Genomic DNA, 23,175 nt, shown 5'->3' on the forward strand with positions numbered 1-23,175 from the left:
AGTCGATTTGGTATTTTGCACATGCAGTTTTGTTCTATTTGAAAATGTTATGAAACATGTTTTTATTCATTAATAAACTGTACCATGGTGAATTCAAAGCAACGCATATTAAACATAAAACTATACAAGTGTGGGAAAGAAAGGAGAAACCGTAACATTGACATGCATATTTACCACGGTTAATTAAAAAAAAAAAAAAAAACTGTTTCTTAAAGTTGAGAATTTTATGCACAGCTATGTTAAATGCAGTACACTCCTTAATGCACAGCTATGTTAAATGCAGTACACTCCTTAATGCACGCCACAATATCCCATGTGGTCTATGTAGTATTTTAATAGATTTAATGGCAGTTCAATCCTTGTCAAAAACATTTGTTAGTATGGTTCCTAAAAAAAAATGCTCCTGTCAGACTTTCTAAACCTAAGTAGCACAGGAAATCCTGCAGAAAGAAGCGCATGTTGAAAAGTTTGTATACGCTGTATATCCACAGTTGACTGAGGATGATAAATCTTTGCAGTTTTGTTTGTGTGGTAAAGTCGGAGTTGTATCACTGACAATTAATTTCCCCTCCCCCCTTTGTTATAGTTAAAAGAGCAATGCTGCATGGACCCGCAGGTAGGTTTTACTTCCTTATTTCAATTTCATCTGGAATAATTATTGCATTGGGGTTGGTGTGGCAGCCCAGTGATGCAGCACATTGGTGTAATGAGAGACTAAAACAGTAAAAACTCGCTACTGGGCTGGACAGCTACTGTAATAATTTAACACACTAAAGATGTTTATGACATATGTGCAAAAAGACTGGTAATGCTCTTTACCTGGTGCAGAAAGACAGGCCAGTGTACAACTACCTGTACTACATTCTTTCAAATACAAGAATCTTCAAATACAACTTATCCTGTTTTTGTAATGGCCACCGAAACATTTTGATGGTGAGTGAGATTGCCTCTGGCACTCTAAAGGTTATAGGTTTTATTCAACAATATTGAGTGTTGAAAAATGAAATTAATTACCCTAAACACAATTCTTCTATGGTTTTAACCCTAGCCCTAATGTTAAAGTAGGTAGGTGTGTGTGTGTATTGGTATTAAGACCAAATTTAAATCATAAACTCAGTATTCAAATTCTCTCTGTTGGCACTCTGGCCATTGTTTTAATCAATAAAGTGGGGCCCAGCATTTCGTATACTTTTATAAGAAAGTATTTCTTGGTATGATAGCAAACAGATTAAATTAAGAAATGAATGCAATGCAGTAAAGCTTTACACACACACATAACATATTTCATAAAAAATATAACCCTGACTTATTGTAATAAATTATTTTTTATTTGACTTTATCACAGCTTGGCCTCCTTGCCAGCAAAATGTTGCTACATCAACTGTATCTCTTTAAGAGTGCTATTAAAAGTAGCTGCAGTAAATGTCACTTTATTAACAAACCAAAAAATAAAAATAAATAATGAACTATGAATCATTGAACAAACACCAGAATTAACCTTCTGGGCTTCCAATACTTAAGAATTTTCAAAGCTTCCCATATCATGTACATTGGATTACATTTGCATGGTACTTTGAAAAGCATAGCTGTAATAAACGTTTGCGTTCAGATTTTTGCTCACATTCTTGTGTAGATAGTGTTACACTGGGGATTGAAAATGCCATGCTAGGTTGTCCTTAAGTTACTAAATAAGTTTGCAGGTGTTGGTGAATTTCAATGTATCAAACACGCTAAACGCATCTCTGTTAAATGTTAAATCAGGGAAACATTTATGGCTAATAATGTTCTTGTCTACTAGTCTCTGCCTTCATTAACTTTGGTAGTGTAGCCTGCCCTTTTGATGGGTAGGCATTGCATGATGAAGGCACAAGCCGAAACATTTGTCAACTTAGGGTTCCCATAAGTTCAGATCTAGAAACGTAAATATTTATTTCAGCACCAAGTGAAGGCTTGTATTTCCCAGTGGAAAACTTAGCCTAAGTAAGTATGAAAATCAAATAGATTAAAACTCTCTGTATTTACTGTTTGGTGCTTTGCCAAGTGTAGCTGTTAGCTCACCAGTGGTCTAAATAAGACTAATTGCTTATGAAATATGAATCTATTCCTCCGAGGAATGAATGAAAAATTACCTGCTGCTTTTAATGGACTGGAAGCTTAGGATTCCAGCAGCTTCTAAATAAATTTGAAACTTGGTTGAGCCAAAGTAAAATAATATGTCATACCTGCTTAAAACACAGCATATTGAGTCATTCTGGCCTCACGCTGTATTTAAGGTTTTAAGTTAAACTGCATTGTCAGGGAATCAGTGTTACTTTTAAATTCTAAGATAACCTGAAACATACATTAGAACTTGAAAGCGAAGGGTAACAGGTGGAGACTGCCCTTCCTGTTTCTCATACTGTGAACTTGTCAAATGTTTTGCTCAAAAGCCTCTCCTTAGTTAAACTACTTTCAGGAACATCGATGTATGTTGAGGTGAACAGATTGTTGCCTGCAAAGGTGGGATATATAGGAACATTTTACTTGGTCATCTGCTTATGGTGACAGTGGCACCAAGATGGACCGAATCCTTAAGGCAGTTAATCATATTGGTGAAATTTTTTGTTGCTTTTTTTCTAATGCAAACAGTTCTAAACTGTAAATTCCAAAAAGTTGATGATTAATTGAAATACTTTTTTTTTCTTAGATAAATTCAACAGCTATGTTATCCTAAAAGTTCAGAATTTGAAGAGCACAACTATAACCAAAAGAGGAAGCGAACCATGTTGGGAACAGGACTACATGTTGTAAGTATTTAAAGTATGTGAGTGCAGACAGGATAAGTGTATTTACAGTATTAATCTAAATACAGTTGAGGTATCTGCAAATATAGGCAAGGACATTTACAGGAATGACTGTATTTGGAGCTTACCTGACAAGTAATGAGATGTAAAACTGAGGTCCCATTGGAGTTCTGATGCATAGTTCACCCCCTAATCTCTGTAAGTCACTTTGGATAAAAGTGTCTGCTAAATGACTAATTAATAATCATTTTCTATTTCAGCGAAATAAGTGACTTAGAAAGGGGCCTTACCGTGGAAGTGTGGGACAAAGGATTAATATGGGACACGCTACTAGGCACTGTGTGGATTCCTCTGAAAACCGTAGAACGTGCTGATGCAGTGAGTTTCTCAGTAGCTCCTGGCTATTGACTTTGTTGGCATAATGTAATTAATCCAGTGACAGGTCATAAAACCCCCTTCATCTTTTATATTTTTGTAATTCCAATAGGAAGGACCTGGAGAATGGAGAATTTTAAACTCAGATGTTCTCATGAATGAAGGTGAAATCTGTGGTGCAGACAATCCTACACTACACGAAATCTTACTAGACATCTACTATGAATTACCTGCAGGTTGGCAATTGTTTTATTTTTTATTGTTATTATTCCTTGATTAGAAAATGCTGTGCTGCATTCCATTTAGAATATGGGAAAGTCTTGCCCTTTTAAAAACATGGAATAAAGAAAAAAAGAATACCGGAAAACTGTAATAAATCATACATCCTTTATATTCTAAATAAGTTTCATCCCTCCTATCATACATGTTGATACAGTGACAAGCTCATTATTTTATAGGACTAGCTATTTGTTAACATGATTTTCCCCTATTGGTTATAGTAGATGAGGTATTATTTTATACTCTGGACTATACATCAAGATACAGGCAAAACCAGGTAAGATTGCTATGCCAGTCTTTCAAGATAACCTAACAATTGTTGCTTTAAGCAGAAAATAGTTTTAGAATGAGTTAACTTGGAGGAGCTACTTTACATATATACATTCTTACTTATTCATAAAATACCATGTTTTTTTCTTGTGGATTAGCTTGCTCCATTTTATAAATTAGCCTTCTGTGCAGTGTGCTTTATCAGGAAACTGACAGTGCTGGAAACGGTTTGTTTACAGCTGTAGGGACACACTGTTCCTGCTCCCTTGAACCCTGCATGCCCAAAAGCCAGTCTCCAGATAGTTCAAGCTTTGTGTAAAAGTTTATATTTTTTACACAGTGGTGAGAACTTTTTAGAGGAAACACCAACAGAGCCAACATTTGATTCAATGTGTAAGGTAGCAGCTTTTTTATGCTGCACATCTTCAAATGAGTGGGCTACATCTACAACATTAGTTTTTCTGGTGTACATTTAATACACGAGTATGTTGTGTTAATGACATTGATAAACCTGTCTCGTTGTGGATATCAAATTCGATTTATTTTCACTTCTTCAAAGTCTAGAAATGCTCCTGATGATCTTCTTTATTATTACTTATCAGAGACGATCAGGAAACTTTGAGACTGCTTCCAGTAGGAGCGAGAACAGTGCATTGTTCGATGTGAGCACATCAGATCCGTTTCATTGTAATGGAATGTTGTCCACAGTGAGCAACACGTATTCTCTTGAAGGAGGAGCCTCCATTATGACTACCAGTCTTAACAGTTCAATCTGGTTGAAGTGACTGCATGCTGTATGATTGACGGTCAGCCTGCAGGCTTGGACCTGTTCCAGGGCAACCTGAGTTTGGCTGTTTCCCATTGGTGACTTCTGATGACACAGATACAGAATTAATACCAATTTTATAACAACTGCCTTGATACTATTTTATTAAAATATTTAAAAATTGTATATCTGTTAAAGAATGCCTAGGATGGAACGCATAGCTCACTTGGAGTTAACTTAGGAATATTGATCATTTTTAATATTCGGTTTTCTTTTTCTATTTAAAATAAATAAAACATGTTTTATGGTATGCTTCGTTTGTCAGTTAAGGTGTACCGTTTTGCTTTAACCCAATTTCATTTTTTTTTGGTGGGGGGGAGTAGTAAACAAATATAATACAGGGAGACCATTGTATTCTCATTTGAATTGTTTACAGCTGTATAAGAAATTGCAAATATAATAATACATTGAATACAATTATTGTGCTTACGTTCTGTGTTCATGAATTGTATTATTATCAGTAAGGTACCTAAATTATCCAAAGGTATATTAGTTGTAAAACTCTGAAAATACATTGTGGTTGTAATGTTATTTTAATGAGAGCAATGTTGGTGATACTACACACCATGAGGAATTCAGAACAAACTATTTTTCCAGTATCCTACAAAGCAGGATTTCCTGCATCATCTCATACATCATTTACATGTTTGTATTCACAATTTCTGGGCCATTAACATCTCTAGAATGCTGCTGAACACGTTAGTGCATAGTTGTCACTGAATCTGGCAGAATAAACAAACAGATATATGTTTTGTAAAGCTCAGCTTTTTTAGCAATATTTTTTTTAGCCATTGCAATTATTTATATATTTATTTACCATTAAGCTTGGTTACTGTTGTTGAAATTTCTATTGATTTTTATATTTTCTATGAATTAATTTCTAATTTTTCAGAAATCCCTGAAGATGAAGCACATTTCCTTTTTCAACGACTTCAAAGCTTAAACACAGATGAGGGCACAGAGCAGGTATGCTAAATTTTTGCCAATTACTAAATACTGTACTGTATAATTCCCTTAATGCTGTGTATGTCTGCAGAGATCAGTACTGAACAGTGCCACCTGCTGTTAAAACAACATTGTTGACAAGAAAGCTAATTCTACATTGGGCTGCTTACAGTGATCACAGTCTTGGCATGATGTGGCATAGACTCCACAAGGTTCTGGAATGTGTCTCCAGGGATGTTCATTCATTCGGTCTTTGATATTTTATGCAGATGATTGTAATGAGGAATGCATTGTTCAAACTCATCCCAGACATGCTCAGTTGGATTGAGATCCAGGCAGAGCCCAGGCCCTGTACTGTATGTGTTTATAATTACTTGTTGAAGTTAATATCTGAACACAACAGTATACAGTCCTGGACCGTCTACAGAGTCACAGTGGCTTATCTTCACCTTAAGTGGGCTGGATTCACCACAGTATGTTCAGAATCATTTTTTAAATGCTTGATGAATTACTTAAGGTTCTAGCGTTTAAATTATTGAATTTAAGTGATGTCAATTATTCCAGGTAATTTATCTTGGTAATTTAAGGTGGTAGGAGTTTGTAGAAAAAGCACTGAAGCTCCTGTATAAAGCTGTGAAACATGCCTCTGAAACAGGTGGACATTTACCAGTAGGAAATGCACAGGGAAAAAAAAAAATGAAATTAGCAATTTTGAGAAATGTTTTGACAGGAAGGAAGGAAGGAAGGAAGGGAAGGGGGGGGGCGATGACAAAATTGGAGCCCGAGGACCAGCCAAAATACCAGGAAAACAACCACGATTTTATACTCAAACCCTTGTTTAAGGGAATTAAAAAAAAAAAAAACAGCAATAATGCTGATTAGTTAGGAGTAAAAACAAGTAGCACTGCTTTCAACAATGCAATCTCTCTGGAGCATATGGTATTTCTTAGGAAAGCGCTCCAGAAACCCTGTGTATTTATATTGTCTGAATACTTAAAAGACTAGTTATGTTTGTAATATAACCAGCTTGCAGGTACCCTATTTCTCATGCATTACTCTCACAAAGTGCTGTTTTAAACTTTTTTTGAAATGTTTTGTATTATTATTATTATTATTATTATTATTATTATTGGACAGACATTCAAAACGGAAGTTGTAAAGGCTGTATAGCATAGCATGGCATCAATTGAAAGTGAGTATCGGTATGATCAGCCTCAAAAATGTTTCTTCTACTTCATTTCTGAAGCAGTTTCATAACGGTTGAGCTGGTTGTGGACTGTTTCAGTTGACATAGGAGATGTAATGTTTCAAAGATGTAATAGTTAGTTTCAAAGATGTAATAGTTAGTTTCAAAGATGTAATAGTTAGAGAGGGTTACCTAATAAAACTCGAACCTTTGTTCAAGAAAGTTTACAGGAACTGTACAGTGCCCTGGATTCGAAAACAAAACCAAAAAAAATCCCTTGCAGTTTACCTCTTCCTCACCACAGTACATTGATATGGAAAACATACCCACATCCTGGTCCAGATTTGTGTTTTGATATTGTCACGAATGTGATCATATCAGGAAAATCGTGTTTGTGCACAGCGTTGTAGACTGTCATAACTGATCTGGTATTACCGGTACTATTGTGAGGTATTGTGAAATGTACTAAACATGCCTGGATAATACAATGTTCTTTGTGTTTCTAAGAGCCTGCAGTGTTTGGGTTTGTTAAGACCATGTCTCAAAGTATGATGATGTGTAAGGCTTCAGTGGACAAAAGTGCTCCAGGTTGATTTGTATTGGCTATACTGTATATGGAGGAGTGGGGTCAAGTTTTCAGAAGGGTGCAAAAGAAAACAACTTTGATAATACAGTAAATATTTGATCTGATCCTGATTGTGTAGCCTTAGTAAACATGTGTACTTTGCATGGTGATTTAGGAGTACTAGCCAACAGTTTGTAAACATGGGTGTACTTGTGTTTCTCTCACCTTTCATCTGAGAGTGTTTGCTTTGCCTCGCCTGGCTGCTGGCTGAATCAGGATTAACCCTGATACTCAATATAGAGTGTAGATACTCTGGTTAAAGGGATGCTTTATATCATACTGTGGCAATGTGCCCCGCCCCTGTGTGCATATTATGTGTTGTATGTTGCGTGCGTGTGTTAATGTTGGTGTATAGTCATTGGTACACGGGATATAAACGGGTCTGTGTTTCACGTGTATTTAAAAAAGTGTAGATTTGTATTTAGGCACGAGGAGGGCACAAATCACTTCACGTGCTTGTTAAATGTAATATGTGAGCACGGGGTTGCACAGAATTAATTCACGTGCTGGGATTCAAGTGAATAATTAATTAGTAATTGAATCCCAGCACAACAGTATATATAGAGACACGTAGCATTCAGTCGGTGTTGGGTGTTCGGTGAGTGGAGAACGGGATTGGAGACGGAGGTATTTGTGTGAAGAATAATAGTTACAATCTGCTCACCGTGTTTTGTTCGTCTGTCTGTGCACTGTCTAGTCCGTTTTGTTCGTCTATTTATTTTGGCCTCAAGTGCCGTGTGCTGTGTTTTGTTGTTTCAAACCTTTTATTTTCTGTTCTGTTTATTAAATGCTGAGCGAAAGCATTAGCTCAGCTTCACCAAACCACACATCTCTGTCTGTTTATTTCCTGCATCTGGTCTGACGCCACCCACTCCGGCCGTCTTTGTGACACATACTCATTTCAGAGCTGTTTTATATCATATCATACAGTGTTTTGTGTGACCCTCGATTGTTATTTCTGCTTACATCTTAACTTGCCGTTCTTGCAAACTATTCCAGCAAAAATGAAAGCAAAACACACTCCTCAGCTGATGAACCATTTTGGTGTTGCACAGGCTTCAGGGCACAACTGATAACCAATGGGCTTCAGTGCACAGCACAATGTTCTTCTAGCCCGGCTCACTTCCTCACAATCTGTCCTCAGGAGTCTTTTTAGAAGCAAACAGTGCATAAAGAACAATTGAGAATCATACAGAACACATGTAACAGGATATTACAATTAGACCCAAGGATGAGCTGGAGGCGCTGTCTGTATGATAGGATGGGAGCTTCAGTTAATTCCTGGCATCCAATATGATGTGTGTGGTTTTTTCGTTTGGTTTTGTTTTGTTTTGTTGTTATGTAAACTTGGTCTGGGAATTCCTTAGCATATGTTTTCTGAAGACCTAATCTTTGTGATATTGACCTGTATTTTAATTTTGGAGTGCGGTTTTATTTGAGTTAATGAATGTTGGATCTTCAGAACTGCTTGCCTCAGTTTACATGGACATAATATGTTATAAGAAGTCATTCCACAAACTGTACAATTTCACAGTACTATTGGCTGAGCTACAGAAAGCAGTTTCTTGGGTCTCATTGAAGAAACAGCTTATAACCAAAAGACTAATCCTTTTGCCATTGTGAGCAACTGGTTGTAAATCTTTAAATCAGACCCTGTGTTTTCTATGTCTTGTGAACTCAACTCCATACCGGTAGTGGTGTGCACTGTCCTGCTAGACTTCACTTTAATATTAGGCACCACACCTCTATTTACAACAATAAAAGTGGGTTAAAATGTAACCATTTAGTCACTGAGCTATTTCTGGTAAATGTTTCCTTTGTTGTTTTACAAAGAAATAAGGTGAAGGCCATGCTTTTCATTAATTATGGAGCTAAGAGCCAAGAAGTAATTATCACTTTAATTCATTAAGAAACTGTGTTAGTTTGCACATTCTATTCTGGGAACAATTTCACACATGTTTTGAAACTGTTAGAAAATACAGTTAAATATCAGAAGGTTGTACGTGTAAAAATATCCACTATACTATAAAAACACTGGGGCTTTCCACTGTGTGGCTGTATGTATGTTGGGTTTAACTAACACGTAGTAATTAAGATTCAAAGATGGTCATATATGGGCAGTCATAGTCATTTTAGGCTTTGACACATATAAGTGTATTGTAGCTGTATATCTTTGTCCCTCTTCTTCCCTCATCGTTTTGCTTCAGTCGTTTAGAATCTCCTTCTGTTGTGAAGTATCTTTCCTGCTCCTTCCCTCCACCTCCTTTGTAGCTACAACTCCCTTTCAGGGGTCAATGGGTCCCATCACCAGACCCTGGGCGACCTGTGACAGTTGTTAGAGGTCTCACCTCATAGGAGAGCTGCTCCTTTGAGACCGAAAAGCGAGATCCTGGGCCACACCTGGCATTCCCTTAAGTAAATATTCGAACCCTTAATCATGTTGTCAACCCGCATATTGAATCAGTTGATACACATACATCCTGTTCCCTTTTAACTAGGAGCAAACCATTTAAAAAGGTACAAACTTATAAATAAAATAACATGTCTATTCTGTTTTCTTTTTGTAAGCCACTGGGTACACTTTGAACCTGTGATTCAGAAGTTTTGATGACTAATTCCTCTGCTTCCCAGGATAAAAGATTGCTCAGTTAATGTTATGTCTGAACTTATTTAACAAATCGTTTTGTGAATTGATCTGTGAATTCTTAAAGCTTTCTTTTTTTTCTTCAGTCTCATCAAAGTAGATATTTTATTTTACTTTTTTTTTTTTTGGTATATGTTTAGGTTTCCAGAGAGGAGATTGCTCATATGAAGATCACAGATAGCCATGTAGATTTTATTGGAGATACCTCCCTGTGTTGTAAGTTATCTTTTGAAATAATCATCTGCATTACAGTCCTGTGTGCTTTTGAATTAATCTTAATCCTTGTTTTATGATATTATATGTCATTCAGTGATACACAGGGATGTGCCTTACTCCTGGTCTTCTTCTCATTGCTCTGTTATTCTTTGCTAATCCACCCTGTAATTATCACTACCCTTTGCTTCCACAGTGTAATTATCGCTTCAGAAACCGTTGTCAAAAACATAACTTAACAATACAGTTTGAACAGGATCCTTCTTAAGCAGATCAATGTAGAGCTCCTATCTCAGTTGCAAACACCATTACTGTTTCCCATTGAAACCTAAAATGCCTGTAAACGATCTCAGGTCTTTAGTTTACTAAAAGGCAATGCGTATTTCAAGGTTCAAAAATAGATGTGTAGCATTACATGCAAAGATGTATGACAATGTAAACATTTGGTGCACCAAGGCGATACCACAGTTCTGACTTTCTAACTTGCTCTGCTCTTAGAATGTGACCTTACTCTTGTGACGTGCCTTCTGTTAATATCCATGACATCAAAATGGGCCCAGACTGAATAAGATAATATGGATTCAAGACCTGGTTTGCTGTGTTGCCGATCTAGGCTGAGGGAGCACAAGGAGCAGTGCACTGGCCTTTGCGCCCCCATGAGTTAGGATAGAAAACCAGCAGGTTATACTGTCGTTCACCTAATCACGCATCAGCAACCCCTACTGGTCAAGGTACCCCATGAGTCCAGGTGGGGGATTCCGAGGCTGGGCTTGCCTCCAGGGTTCAGTAGCTTGGTAACATGCATTGCTTTGGTTTGGTGGGTGAAAAGGGGCCATTGGAAAGGAGGTTGACATTTGATTTTTAACCCTCCTGATCAGCAAGTGGGTCGAAGAGGTGAGGGCAATTCAAATTGGGCATTTTAACTTGGCTACAAAAACTGGGGTAAAATGCAGTTGATCCACAAAAAAGAAAAATACCTGGTGAACTGCTCACTAGACCCAATTTTAACCACCCAGCCTGATCCCAGTATTGTGTTCCCTAATAATGGAACATTAACCGTAACTATAACAGTGATAGGCTATTAGAATCTGTCAAATTTGCATATACTGGTAATGTATCAAATAAAACATGCCATGCTTAACTCCTGTAATCCTGTCAGGATAGCTAATGTACAGCAGCCTTCACTTTATAACACTGATTCGACCATCAGGAATACATTTACTGAAATTGTGGATGACACTTTAGCCCACATTTGCTCATCACTCAGCCGAAACATTTTCCAGCTGTTCCGCATTGGTAGGCCTCTGCTTCTTGGTTACTAGCTCTCCTGCCTGAGTACACCCAGATGTGTTCAATCAGGTTTAAATCTAATTTAGTCGACTATTGATTTAAAAAGGGGACATATATTTCTTTGATTTTAAAAAAATAATAATAAAAAATTACACACATATAGCCCTATGCATATGTAAATGATTAGGCTACATACGAAGAAGAGATGCACAGATGGAGGTTTATGCATCCAATGTAAGTAAACAAAACTAAATTAAATTTAATATTCATGGCTGGTAAATGAAGAGCTGAGGGACGTGAAAGTGTAATTTTCATTGACTGAGTGCATGCACAATGGCAAAGACAATACAAAACCGTAAACTTAATTGTATACATCTCTGTAACCTAAATGGATAGCATAAAGTGGTATTTACTAACAAAGAACGTTTATACATACAGCCCAGTATCTCAACAGTCCTATACATGTTGAATCACTTGAACTAATTGATAATGATGTTACCTAGTATGTCCTCTAGAGGTCACTCTAGCACTGTATTTTTGCCATAGATTTAAATAGTTTCTAAGCCTTGGTGGTTTGACCGGTGAGATAGCATGTGGTTTATTTTACTGTCAGCTTATTTTAAATTGTAATCATTATGAATCCAAACAATAAGCCAAGTTCGCAATTAATGACTTTCATCAGGATTACATTTTCTCCACTTAAATGGGTTCTTTAGCACCATGCCAGCAGAAGACTCAAAAACATATATTTCAAATTTAATAATTCAATCTGCAGTTTATTCAGCCCATAATGTTAAAATAGAATAGAGCATGCTGCATACAGAAAATATAATCAATATTTATGGCAAATCTAGAAAACTGTACATGGCAAGATTTCAGATTTTCTTTTTATAGGGTTACCTTTTAACCATTCCCAATGATAAAAGCTAGGAGTTAATGCTGGTAGTGCCTTTTAGACATGTTTTGTTTAACTTCATTTAGCCATTCTTTCTCTTAGTGTGTTTGTAACATGAGTCTGGAGCTGCCCTGTGGCTTTCTTAATGGTGTTTATGTTCATTAGAAGCTCACGTTTCACACATGGATGATCATCTGTACAGTTCTTTGCAACACATTAAAGACGCTGAACAAACTGAACAACAGAAACCAGGAAACGAATATGTGCATTTCAAAATAAACAGTGTATACTGTCTATTACCTTTATAAATATGTAACACTGTAAATTTACACTGTAGTTTTGCAGTTTTTCCATGGTTATACTATGCATTTAACATGGTTGCTTTATAAAAAAAATGCTTTACCATTCCTCCCTGGGCTTTTCAATATACTTTATCACATGTACCACTACTAATCTGGATCGAAATGAGTAAAAACACAGACTCCACCACTTTGAGAGTTGACAGCTTTTCTAATGGACCTGTATTGCTTCAATAGCTATTGGAACCCATTCGTTTGAATCAGCAACACAATAACCTTTATTTGCCAGTAAGCTGGTTGGAAGTTTGAAGAACCTGCACAGTCTTTGTTAAAATATTACCCATTCATTGCTTTTCTGGCTTTGAAACAACTGTGTTTAACCAGCCTTACAATTCCAAATGCAACTTGTGAATCTGCCAAGGTGCAGTAGTCGGTGATCTGTGAAAAGCAATACAGCACTCACTTTAACTAGCCCTGTGCTCTCTTTTATATACAGCTCCAGCTGAAAGCCTCTATGAAGACAGTGATTATCGCAGTGATCACAGCGCTAGCCATAGGCACCACATAGCATACGAGGGTGGATCACTAACAGAGAAACGCAACCACAGTTTTACAAGCAGCAATTCAAGGTAATCGCCTGCACCAATAACATAACATTTTAATCTTGGATACAATTTAAATTTGTTACACAAATGTGTGGATTGCATAGTAATCCCGTACTGGTATGATACAACATCAGACTGCATCTGTTTTGCCATTGCTGCTATTGCTATGGTCTGCTCACGGTTTTGCTAAGGCTTCTTCCTTGTAGCACAAAGATATTACAGTGGTATCTCAATGTTAAGCTGTTCTGTCAGGGTCCATATCTTCAGTTAAATTGCTCTGGCTTTTAAAAGGTGTGCCGTCGTAATGTTAGACTGACCTGTGTATTTTTAGAGGCTGTGGCCAACAGTAGAAGCCCTTTGAAACCCAGCATGGAAACTAACACTGTCCCTGCTCAGTGCCTTGGGATACCATAGACTGCCATTATAATTGTTCTGCGAATCAAGGTGAGGAGCTGCAGAAAACGACACCTTTTATTGAAAGGCTCAAACAAAGAACTTCCTTTCTTTAATCATTGTGTGTCACAGCACCTTGGTACTTGGTTTCCTGCATTTTCTGGTCAAGATCAAACCTGTAACATCTTTAAGTGCAGTGCCACTGAGAGGCTGCAAGGGGCTGCTGTTTAACAAGCACTTTTCTAGTCACACCACCCAATCCTTTGTAGCTTTCACATGTAGAAACAATAGCTATAGACATAGGATTTGATTTACAATTTTTAAAAAAGCATTGTAATATATCAGCAGTGTCCTGAAAAAAAGCCTTGAAATACTTTTACATTTAAGGTTCAGGAAAAGCATCTTAGGATAGTCTGTTTGGACTGAACATAGTTTTGTCTTCATTACAGTAGCTCCACTGAGGGATGTGTTACAGACAGGCGGCCAAGCTGTATAACTCACATACATGTATAGTATCTAGGGAACCTGTTTTGTGATGAAGCTTGCTAAGGACCTTCTTCAGCACAAGCTATTGAATCTGATCTAATCACAGGTATACAGGTTTTAGAGATCTGCATATACTGTAAAGCCATCAATATTGACAAGCCTTTTATTATGCGTCTTTCGCGTATGAAAGGTCATGAATATCAAATTCCACTGACAATATTCCAACGCCAACATTTCTGGAGTAAAATAGGTTTTAAGGGTGTGATTCGCCAAATATGTCGGTTGCAAATATGTATGGCTTTACAGTCTCTCAAGAACCACTAACCCAATTCAAATGAAACTTGAGAAATGCATCCTAATCTGGGTGTATATTGAGGCGCCTTTTTGTCTGTCTGTCTCTCCGTCCGAAGCTTTTTGCATATCTAGTAATCTAGTAATGTGCTTTATTACATTTTGATGAAACTTGGTCTGGTCATACGTTAGCACAATTGAGAGTATCATAATCTGGGGGTTTATGAAGGCAACTGTCCAACTGTCTGTTTGTCAAACTTCCATTGTTACATGTGCATACAGTAGATTTATGTCATGGTGAATGCTTGCTCATTTATTTAGCATGATTAGTCATTGTAATGTTTTTTTTTTTTTTTCTGTTATCATGCATAAACAATTTCAATGTTGGTATGGTGTTGTCCTATTGAAAACATTTTTATGTACCAGTACGAGTCATACATTTTTAAGGAGTTCTCATTTCCTTCGCTTATGTTTTTTAGTGAGACAAGCCGAACTATTATTGAAACTGAAACCATGTTCCCCAAGGATATTAATTTAAATAATCAGTTTTATATTTTTCTGCACTTAAGGCAATGCTGCTTTATTGCTAGACACCCAAAAAAATTGGTTACCAAAGGATAAAACTTATTTAAAAAAAGTGCTTGGTGTTTTGTGGACAGCACTATATCATGATTGATGAAACAAGTGCTGTTGTACTTTTCCACAAGAGATGTTCATTTGTTGTTCAGTTTTTTTTTTGGGTTTGTTTCACGACCTTAATAGCACAAAGGAACTTTATTCAATCCAGTGCAATACTTTTGTTCACATAAAAATGTCAATAGCAAGAGACAGTTAGTGAAAAATAATGTGAGTGCCAGATTAATGTGCTCCTGAGTGTGCAGCGCAAACATGTAAAAAAGAATTGTAATTGATGCCGACCTCCACTCAAGTGCGCAGCCAACAGTTTTAGAAATGCTGGAGTTGGTGTGAGCATGAAAAAGTTTTATAATGTTGGGATGCATGGGAGCTTTTGTTGTTCTAGTGGCTGAAAAGACGAATGTGACATATGGTGCATTTTTGTATGGCATTTAAAAAAAAGTGTGCACTTATCGTTTGCAGATTTTGATACGGACATATTTAGCAAAAGTCCCTTCCTTCTCACTGTAAACCAACAATCTGATGAAAGAACTAGAGATGGGCTCAGCTGTTTAAAATGAGTGCTCCTCAGATTGCTATCCAACCCGAGGTCTGCCAAGTGGTGTAATTACAAAATGATTAGCAGATCGAGCGGCATATCACATTAAGAAATTAGGAATCAAACGTTGTTTTTGTATTTACTCAAAATAGATCTCAATCTGCTTGCAGTTGTGTCTGCTTAATTACACTTGAGATCCATACATCAAAGGTGGCTAAACACTGCTCAGATGAAGAAGGCCCACAAAGTTTATTTCAAGTGCATTTGTAACTAACTGCAGGCAATCAAGACCATACACTGTTTGTGTCCTTGGTGATTGCTGAAAGGAAGGGCTTCCTATTTTAAACATTTCTACCACCATTCAAACAGGAAGACTAATTAATAATAATAATAAGAATTATAAAGGGATGCCTTTCCAACGCTGTTGTGTTGCAGGGTTCAGAATAATAAAAGCCATACATATAATAAGGCTTTTATCCTATATGTGTCAATTTGCTTTGTGGGCAACCTTCCACCAGGCAATTGCATCTCAAACCAGAGGAAACCCATGAAAATGATTTGGTGTACGTGTTGAAATGATATCCTGGGTTTGAGTCCTACCTGGGGCACTTGTGTGATCTCCATCTGGTGGAAAGAGTTCCAACCTATCCACTTTCTGGAATAAAAAATAAATACCAGATGTTGTTACACAGTTTTTATCCTAAACATGTTGGTGTTCCAAACATAAATTACAGAGAGCAAGGAAGTTTATTTGGATATTTCATTTCATTGTATCACATGTACTGTATATGTCATTTTCAATTCACATCTAGGCAGCAGAATGAAGTAGACTTGGCTTTGAACCACAAAAACAATGTGGAGACCTGTTCAACCTGCAGTCAAACCCCGAGTTCCCAGCTTTCACTGGAGAGCAGACCTGTGCTTGACCTTTCAGATAGGTGAATCCAATCAGAGACAAACTAGTACATGCTTTATAATCCAATCAACATTAAAATGCAACACAAACACACTTTGAAGTGTGTACATATTTTGACTCCATTGAATCCTGGAATGATTTCTTCTCAAGAGTTGTTTTTTGGTTGTTTTTCTTTTTTTTGGGGGGGGGGGGGGGGGGGGGGGATGATTCATTTGATAATCCGAGACCCTTGCATGATATTTTTGCACGATCATTTTGTAGTTTCTCCATGCTTTTCCAATGGTTATACTATGCATTTACCATAGTTTGCCATGGTTTGCCATGATTTTTAATATGCTTTGCCATACCTCTCTTGGGTTTACAATGCTTACCTACTTTATGCTTTACCATGCGTTATTACACTTTGCTATGCTTTTACTATGATACACTTTTATAAGGGGAGCTCCCGGTTACTTTTCTATACCAGAAACTTCAGTCAATAATAAGTGGTTTGAAAACCGTGACCTCTTTTCACTGATTTATAGTTGCAATTACTAGCGTGTGTTGCTAACCTAGTCCTACAATACAGGTTTTCTCATTTGAGAGTCCCTCAGAAAGACACTGGTTAAATGGCTGTGGTAATAAAATCACCCTCTGTGCACTGAGCGGGTGTCCTTTTCATTGCAGTCTGAAGCACTGTCCATACTGTACCTCCTCTGTGGAAGCATTAAGCATTCCAGTCTCTTCTTCTTTTAAGCACCTAACTTAATTATATTAACTGTGTCTAACACCCACTGAGCTGCTGTGACACAGTGTTTTATAGCACTTGTACAGCCACTCCAATAGTAGTACTTCATAACATTTTTTTTTTTTTTTTTTAGTGGATGTACGTTTTCAAACAAAAAAATAGTTTAATTAATATTTCTCCTGATATTCTGCTAGTGGTTAACTGTAAAGCTTTCAGCATTTCTGCCTCTATTCATAATGCAAGTTTTAAAATATTAATGCCATTGCTTTCTAGAATAATTCCAAGTAAGACTATTCCCTGTGTAAAAGCACAGCTGTAAGATTGAAACAAAGGCAGGGATTTAAAAAAACCAAAAACATGTTAATTTAATAATGATTCATTGCTTGCAATACTTCTGGTTTAATGAATGTGTTTACGGTGCTGGTATGATTTATGTAGGCCATTTTCCAGAGTACTGCTCCTCTGAATGTATGTTGTAAGACTGCTAGGCCTTTTTCATGTCTTGGTTTTGTTTTTCTGTATCAACGGTGTTTCCTGGTTATGTTGCTTTGTTTGCTTTTTTCCCATTTCCACCAAGTAACATACTGCAGTTCATGTATACAGCAGGTTGTAAGAGTTGTTTCAAATACAAGTTTCTATGACAGGCAATTTTTTTGTCACAGTAAATTATTGCCACATAATAAAACATTATTGTTGTAACACAGGTTATATTGTTATGCTAACTAAAGTATAGTTTACAGTGTTCATAAGAAAAGCAAGCACAAGCTGATGTGCTGGCAGTAAAATAACACTCACTGGAGTTCTCTAGAGAAATGCTTCTCCAATTGTCATGAAACGTGGTTTGGACAATATTGACATTCTTGAGAATTTCAGTATCTGAAGATAGATTCTACTGTCTACTATTTTTTAGAACGGAACGATGCCAAGTAATGTGCAAATTAAAAGGCATCAATAGGCCTTGTTGGTGTGGTTACATGCAAATCATATGGTTTTGAAATGTTTTGCATTTGGGCTCTACTGTTACAGCTGTGAGGACTACAAGTTTTTAAAGATCATAAGCGTAAACGGTTGAGTCTGTCTATTCCTTTTTATATGACGTTAATGAATGTGTTTTAAAGCTGGCCTTTGCAGTCTAGAATGGGGTAGGTAACTTTTTTTGTTTGTTGTGTTTTTTTTTTTTTTTTCGTAGCATACGGTATGAGCCTAGCCCTAACTCATATGACACAGAGTTCATTTCAGGGTTCCGATGTTGAACTACATGTTTCCTTTTCAAGCATATGGAAAACAAGCTCAGTAAATGGGTCCTATGACTTGATTAGGCATGGTACATTGTACAGACTGAAGAAATCATATAGAACTATAAACTCAAATTTCATATGCCTATGGGTATTTCAGTCACATTTTTTACATGTTAATCTAATCAATGACTTGAATGAACATATTCATTACACAACAGATTTTGTGGTTGAACCACAGCTGTTTTGCTTTCATATGGTCATCTGTGGTATCGTTGTGCAGTATTATAGCTAGCTATCTTGTAGACCCATGAACAGTAACAGTATAATAGCTAGGCATAATGTGATTCCCTGGGTAGATAGGTGGTCTAGCCTTATGCCGCACTGGCTTTAAATGAAAAAAAAAAGTTTTCTATAAAACGTAACGGACCACGTAAATATGTATTCTTGCTCCTATTCAGTTTTTTTTTTTTTAAATGCTACTTCAATAATAACCAGTGTAGTAACAGAATAATAATTAATAATAGAATACAACAGTATAAGCAACAATTTATGTGATCATTTTGACTTTTTTTTTAATTTGTTAATTAATTAACCAACAACTCCTTAATCTAGTTTGTATTTTTTTCGTATTATTTTTTAGTCAAGCACAGTGTCACAGAGCTGCTTTGATTCTATGGTTCTTCCTTAGCATTTGATGTATGTTATGCTATTTTTTAGGTGCTTTTATAACTAAATCAGTGATGTATTGCAGGTAGGTCGTAGATATTAACTATGGAAGCAGTTTTCACCATGGTTCATAATTCTAACTTTACAAAGTTTGTGAAAGTACAAATCCCACACTGATCTACAACAGCAGAAAGTTGATGAGTCAATTTAGCCAATTAGTCATTTGCACTCTGCATACACATTTCTGGCTTGGTGGATTTTGCTGTATTATTTCTGAAAATGAATGGGAACAACTATTATGCTCCTGGGTAAGATTCATCACTACATCAAGGTAAGACTTCAGGGCATTGCTAGCATTAGTTGGTGCATGGATGTCTTTCACAAGTCTACAGAGACTGCAACTAAAGTAATTGGATTATTTTTCCTGCTCTAGATGTTATCTTATCTTGACTTTATTGTCCATGTTTTTTAAACAAATCATGAGCCTAGGGTGGTGTCTACACAAGATCACTCAGTTTGGGCAGCGTTACTCTATATGGCATACTGTTTCATACTGCATATCAGCCTAGGGGTTGTTTTAATGGACTTCCTTATGATACCATGGAGGAAAGGCACTGCTAACCCACCCCTTTTTCTTACATGCATTAAAAGCATTATGACTGCCTCCCTTTTTCACATGTTTCTTTGCTTGTTTTTCTTTTTTTCATACTTCAATTCAGGACATACAGATTAGTGCAAAGCTATAGATTAAAAACAGAGCTATTGCTAAGGATTATGTGCCTTTCCATAATTTTGTATTACTTTGTAGTCTGTTTTAGATGCAGTTATTCAAGGTTTAACCTTAGGAGGCAGTGTGGACCAGTGGTTAAAGAAACAGCCTTGTAACCAGGAGGTCCCCGGTTCAAATCCCACCTCAGCCACTGACTCATTGTGTGACCCTGAGCAAGTCACTTAACCTCCTTGTGCTCCGTCTTTCGGGTGAGACGTAATTGTAAGTGACTCTGCAGCTGATGCATAGTTCACACACCCTAGTCTCTGTAAGTCGCCTTGGATAAAGGCATCTTCTAAATAAACAAATAATAATAATAACCTTAGCTAAGCATTAAACAGACGTTTTTCACAGACACTGATTTGCACTAGTCTCGGACCACCTTAAGTTTATATTAGTTACATGTAATTGGGGTATGTGAATCCAGCCAAAAGGGTTTAAAATGGTGATAGCATTACATGCAACCTACAGAATTGTAGGCAGAAGGCACAGGTGTCGTTGTCCATCAGATCAACAGTACGAAGGTCACTCTTGAAATCAGGACTTAAAGGATGTGTTGCAGTAAGATTACCTCTGTTAAGAAAGGGGAACAAGACTAAAAGGCTAAAATGTGCACAAGAACACAGAAATTGGACTATGGAACAATGGTCAAAGGTGCTTTGGACTGTTGATGGATGGACAACGACACCTGTGCCTTCTGCCAGTTCTGTTGTCAATTCAACGCTTGTCTTCTTTCTATTCCTTAAGGATATTATCTTCAAGTATTGCTCATCCTTGTTACACAGCTTTTTGGGTCCTCCAGTCCTGGATTTGTCAATTACAGATGATGTTTCTCTGTACTTTTTGATTATGCTTCAGATACCACACCTTGAAAATCAAGCGATGCAAGCTATTTCACTCAATGTTTTTCCTTCTTTATGCAAGTCAAGGTTGTTATAGTAGTAGAAAACACTAGTGGAGGCTTCAGCCAAATATAGCAGCTTTGGTAAGATCACCAACAACATCAGAAAACCTTTATATGAAGGGCCATCTCTATACAAATAACCTCCTGTTCCCAGACAACTATCTTGGAAGGGAGGCCAATGCCACTCAACAGATTTCCAATTGATGGCCATACCTTGCAAGTTTCAAGTCAACACATCAAATAGTCCCAGAAATTCAGCCAATACATCAAGCAGATGTTGCTACATATTATATAACTGCTGGTGGGTTCAAAATCTTTTACCCTAGTGTGTTCTATGCACTGGTTATACCTCCGGTATTGTGCTCTGTACTATGCTTACTTTTTAACACAGCTGTTCTGGTTCGTTTTGTCTGTGCAGTGGTTCCCTGGAGAGCAGGCCCTGTTCTTCAGCAAGCCTCAGCGAGAAGGATGCTGCACAGGATTCCATAGAAGATCTTGACCACGTCTCCCAGTCCACAGATTACAGTCTCAAGAACCACTCTCCGGGACCTCAGAGTGACCAGGAACGGAGCATATGCTGTAGCTGCAGTTCTTCCAACTGTAGCTGTACCTCAAAGGATCAAACTAAGATGGATGGAGAAGCTGAGGCAGCCTTCACCAATGAAGTCTCAAGGGAGAAGAAAATGTATGTGCACCTTTTATAAGTAAACACTTTTTTTCTTTCTCAGAAAATGCATCTAAAGCAATTATTTTTTCGCCCAAGAAATCAATAAATAATAAACATATGCAGCTGCTGAGAAGTGACTACTGTAAGAGAAATGTGTTCCCTTAAATTTTTAATAGGTGACAAAAATGCAATATTGGCATATGATTCAAAGAAAGAGTACTTGATGTAATGAAAAATTAAGACACCTTAAAAAGGGCTGACAGTTTATCAATTCTGTCTTCAAAACTACTGTGAAGGGAATTGTAAGAAACCATTTCTTCAATTTTTAACAAATAAAACTTGAGATTTATTGAAGTTTATTAATGCACTGTTCATGTTTTTGATTTTCTTTGATTTTGGTGAGTAATGCAATCATGGAGGGTTTCATGAAATAAAGTCAAAGCATATTTAAAAAATGAAATGCTAATAACAGAATATAGAACTTGACTTAGCATGAACATTGTTGATGGACAATTAGCTTCAGTCTTGATTTCAATTAACATTTAGACCTATTATGCATGCAGGGTCTGTCTTTGCAATTTAACAAAGTATTTTCAGGTTTAAGACTATGCATACAAAAATAATAACAGAATGTATTATTATTATTATCTGTAGCAGTTATATATTTATCACACTAATCAAAATACATGGTTAAATAGCATGTGAATTTTGTAAAATATTAGACAAGGCTTTTACTTTTTAAACACATCTTAAATAAATAAAATACTGTGTACATGCAATTAAAGATCCTGATGGAGTGTTAAATATTAACATCTCCTGGCAGAAGACAACAGTGCAAACAGTAAAGAAACAGTTTGCATTGTTTTTATAATGAGTTCAGATGTGCATGTGGTGAGGTAGGTACTCAGAAAGGATATATCGTAAAATAGGCCTGATATACTTGCATAATCTTACGGCAGGTCTCTATATTTAGTAGTTATGAATAAAAAAGGAAACCGTTGTTTCATCCATGTTCTTTGTACCACAAAAACTAGGCCACATGCAAGTAGTGCACAAAGCTTGTATTGAACTTTTTCTTGGGTGCTTCTGAATGTAGTGTTTATGAAAGCTGCAGGGCCTTGGAACTGGCTACAGTCAGACTGTGCCAAAATAGCTTGTTTTTCACAGCTCCACAAATGCACCTCAGTTATACCTGAATACCCCCAGCCATTCTGTCCTGGGCCTTTCTCAAGCAATTGTGCTATGGTGTATGTCCACTAAGGGCTCGGTTGAGATCACCAGACTCTGATTCAGACATGAGAGGCTAGTAAATATCCCTCCACTGCCCCCTTAACATTGTCTTTTCAGTGGAAAGACCATGTCCGCCTTAAAATTACTTTAAATTACTTTGTGAATGAAGTAAAATCATCTGAGCTATGCAGAGGTTTATATTGTGAGGATTACATAGTGGAGTCGACATCTAACTGGAAAAAGATAATTCTCATTACAGCTAGCAGCCATGCGTTGCTACAAGTGTACATTCTTGACAAGTGTATTGGATTGTACTGCTCGAGAGAGTGCTGTAAAATCATATTTTTGTGAAAGGACTGTCAGTAAGATTTTTTCAACATATTTCATTTAGTCAGTACTGTATTGCATATTCAGTAAATGCTGTAAGTGTACAGTAGTTTGTATATATCACCATTCAGAGAACAGCTTACAGAAAATCT

General features: G+C 36.8%; 1 protein-coding gene across 1 annotated transcript in view; it reads left to right on the top strand.

The window, feature by feature from the left end:
* Positions 1-23,175, top strand: part of LOC117429278 (protein unc-13 homolog B-like) — a 43,519-nt gene that overhangs the window by 572 nt on the left and 19,772 nt on the right. Inside the window, exons 2-9 of the mRNA XM_058998733.1 lie at positions 587-616; positions 2,687-2,786; positions 3,044-3,161; positions 3,271-3,394; positions 5,426-5,499; positions 10,074-10,149; positions 13,127-13,259; positions 21,218-21,484. Of these exons, the coding sequence (XP_058854716.1) occupies positions 587-616; positions 2,687-2,786; positions 3,044-3,161; positions 3,271-3,394; positions 5,426-5,499; positions 10,074-10,149; positions 13,127-13,259; positions 21,218-21,484 (922 nt within the window). The remainder of the gene's footprint in view (positions 1-586; positions 617-2,686; positions 2,787-3,043; positions 3,162-3,270; positions 3,395-5,425; positions 5,500-10,073; positions 10,150-13,126; positions 13,260-21,217; positions 21,485-23,175) is intronic.

Source organism: Acipenser ruthenus, chromosome 24, assembly GCF_902713425.1.
Source record: "Acipenser ruthenus chromosome 24, fAciRut3.2 maternal haplotype, whole genome shotgun sequence".
NCBI lineage: Eukaryota > Metazoa > Chordata > Actinopteri > Acipenseriformes > Acipenseridae > Acipenser > Acipenser ruthenus.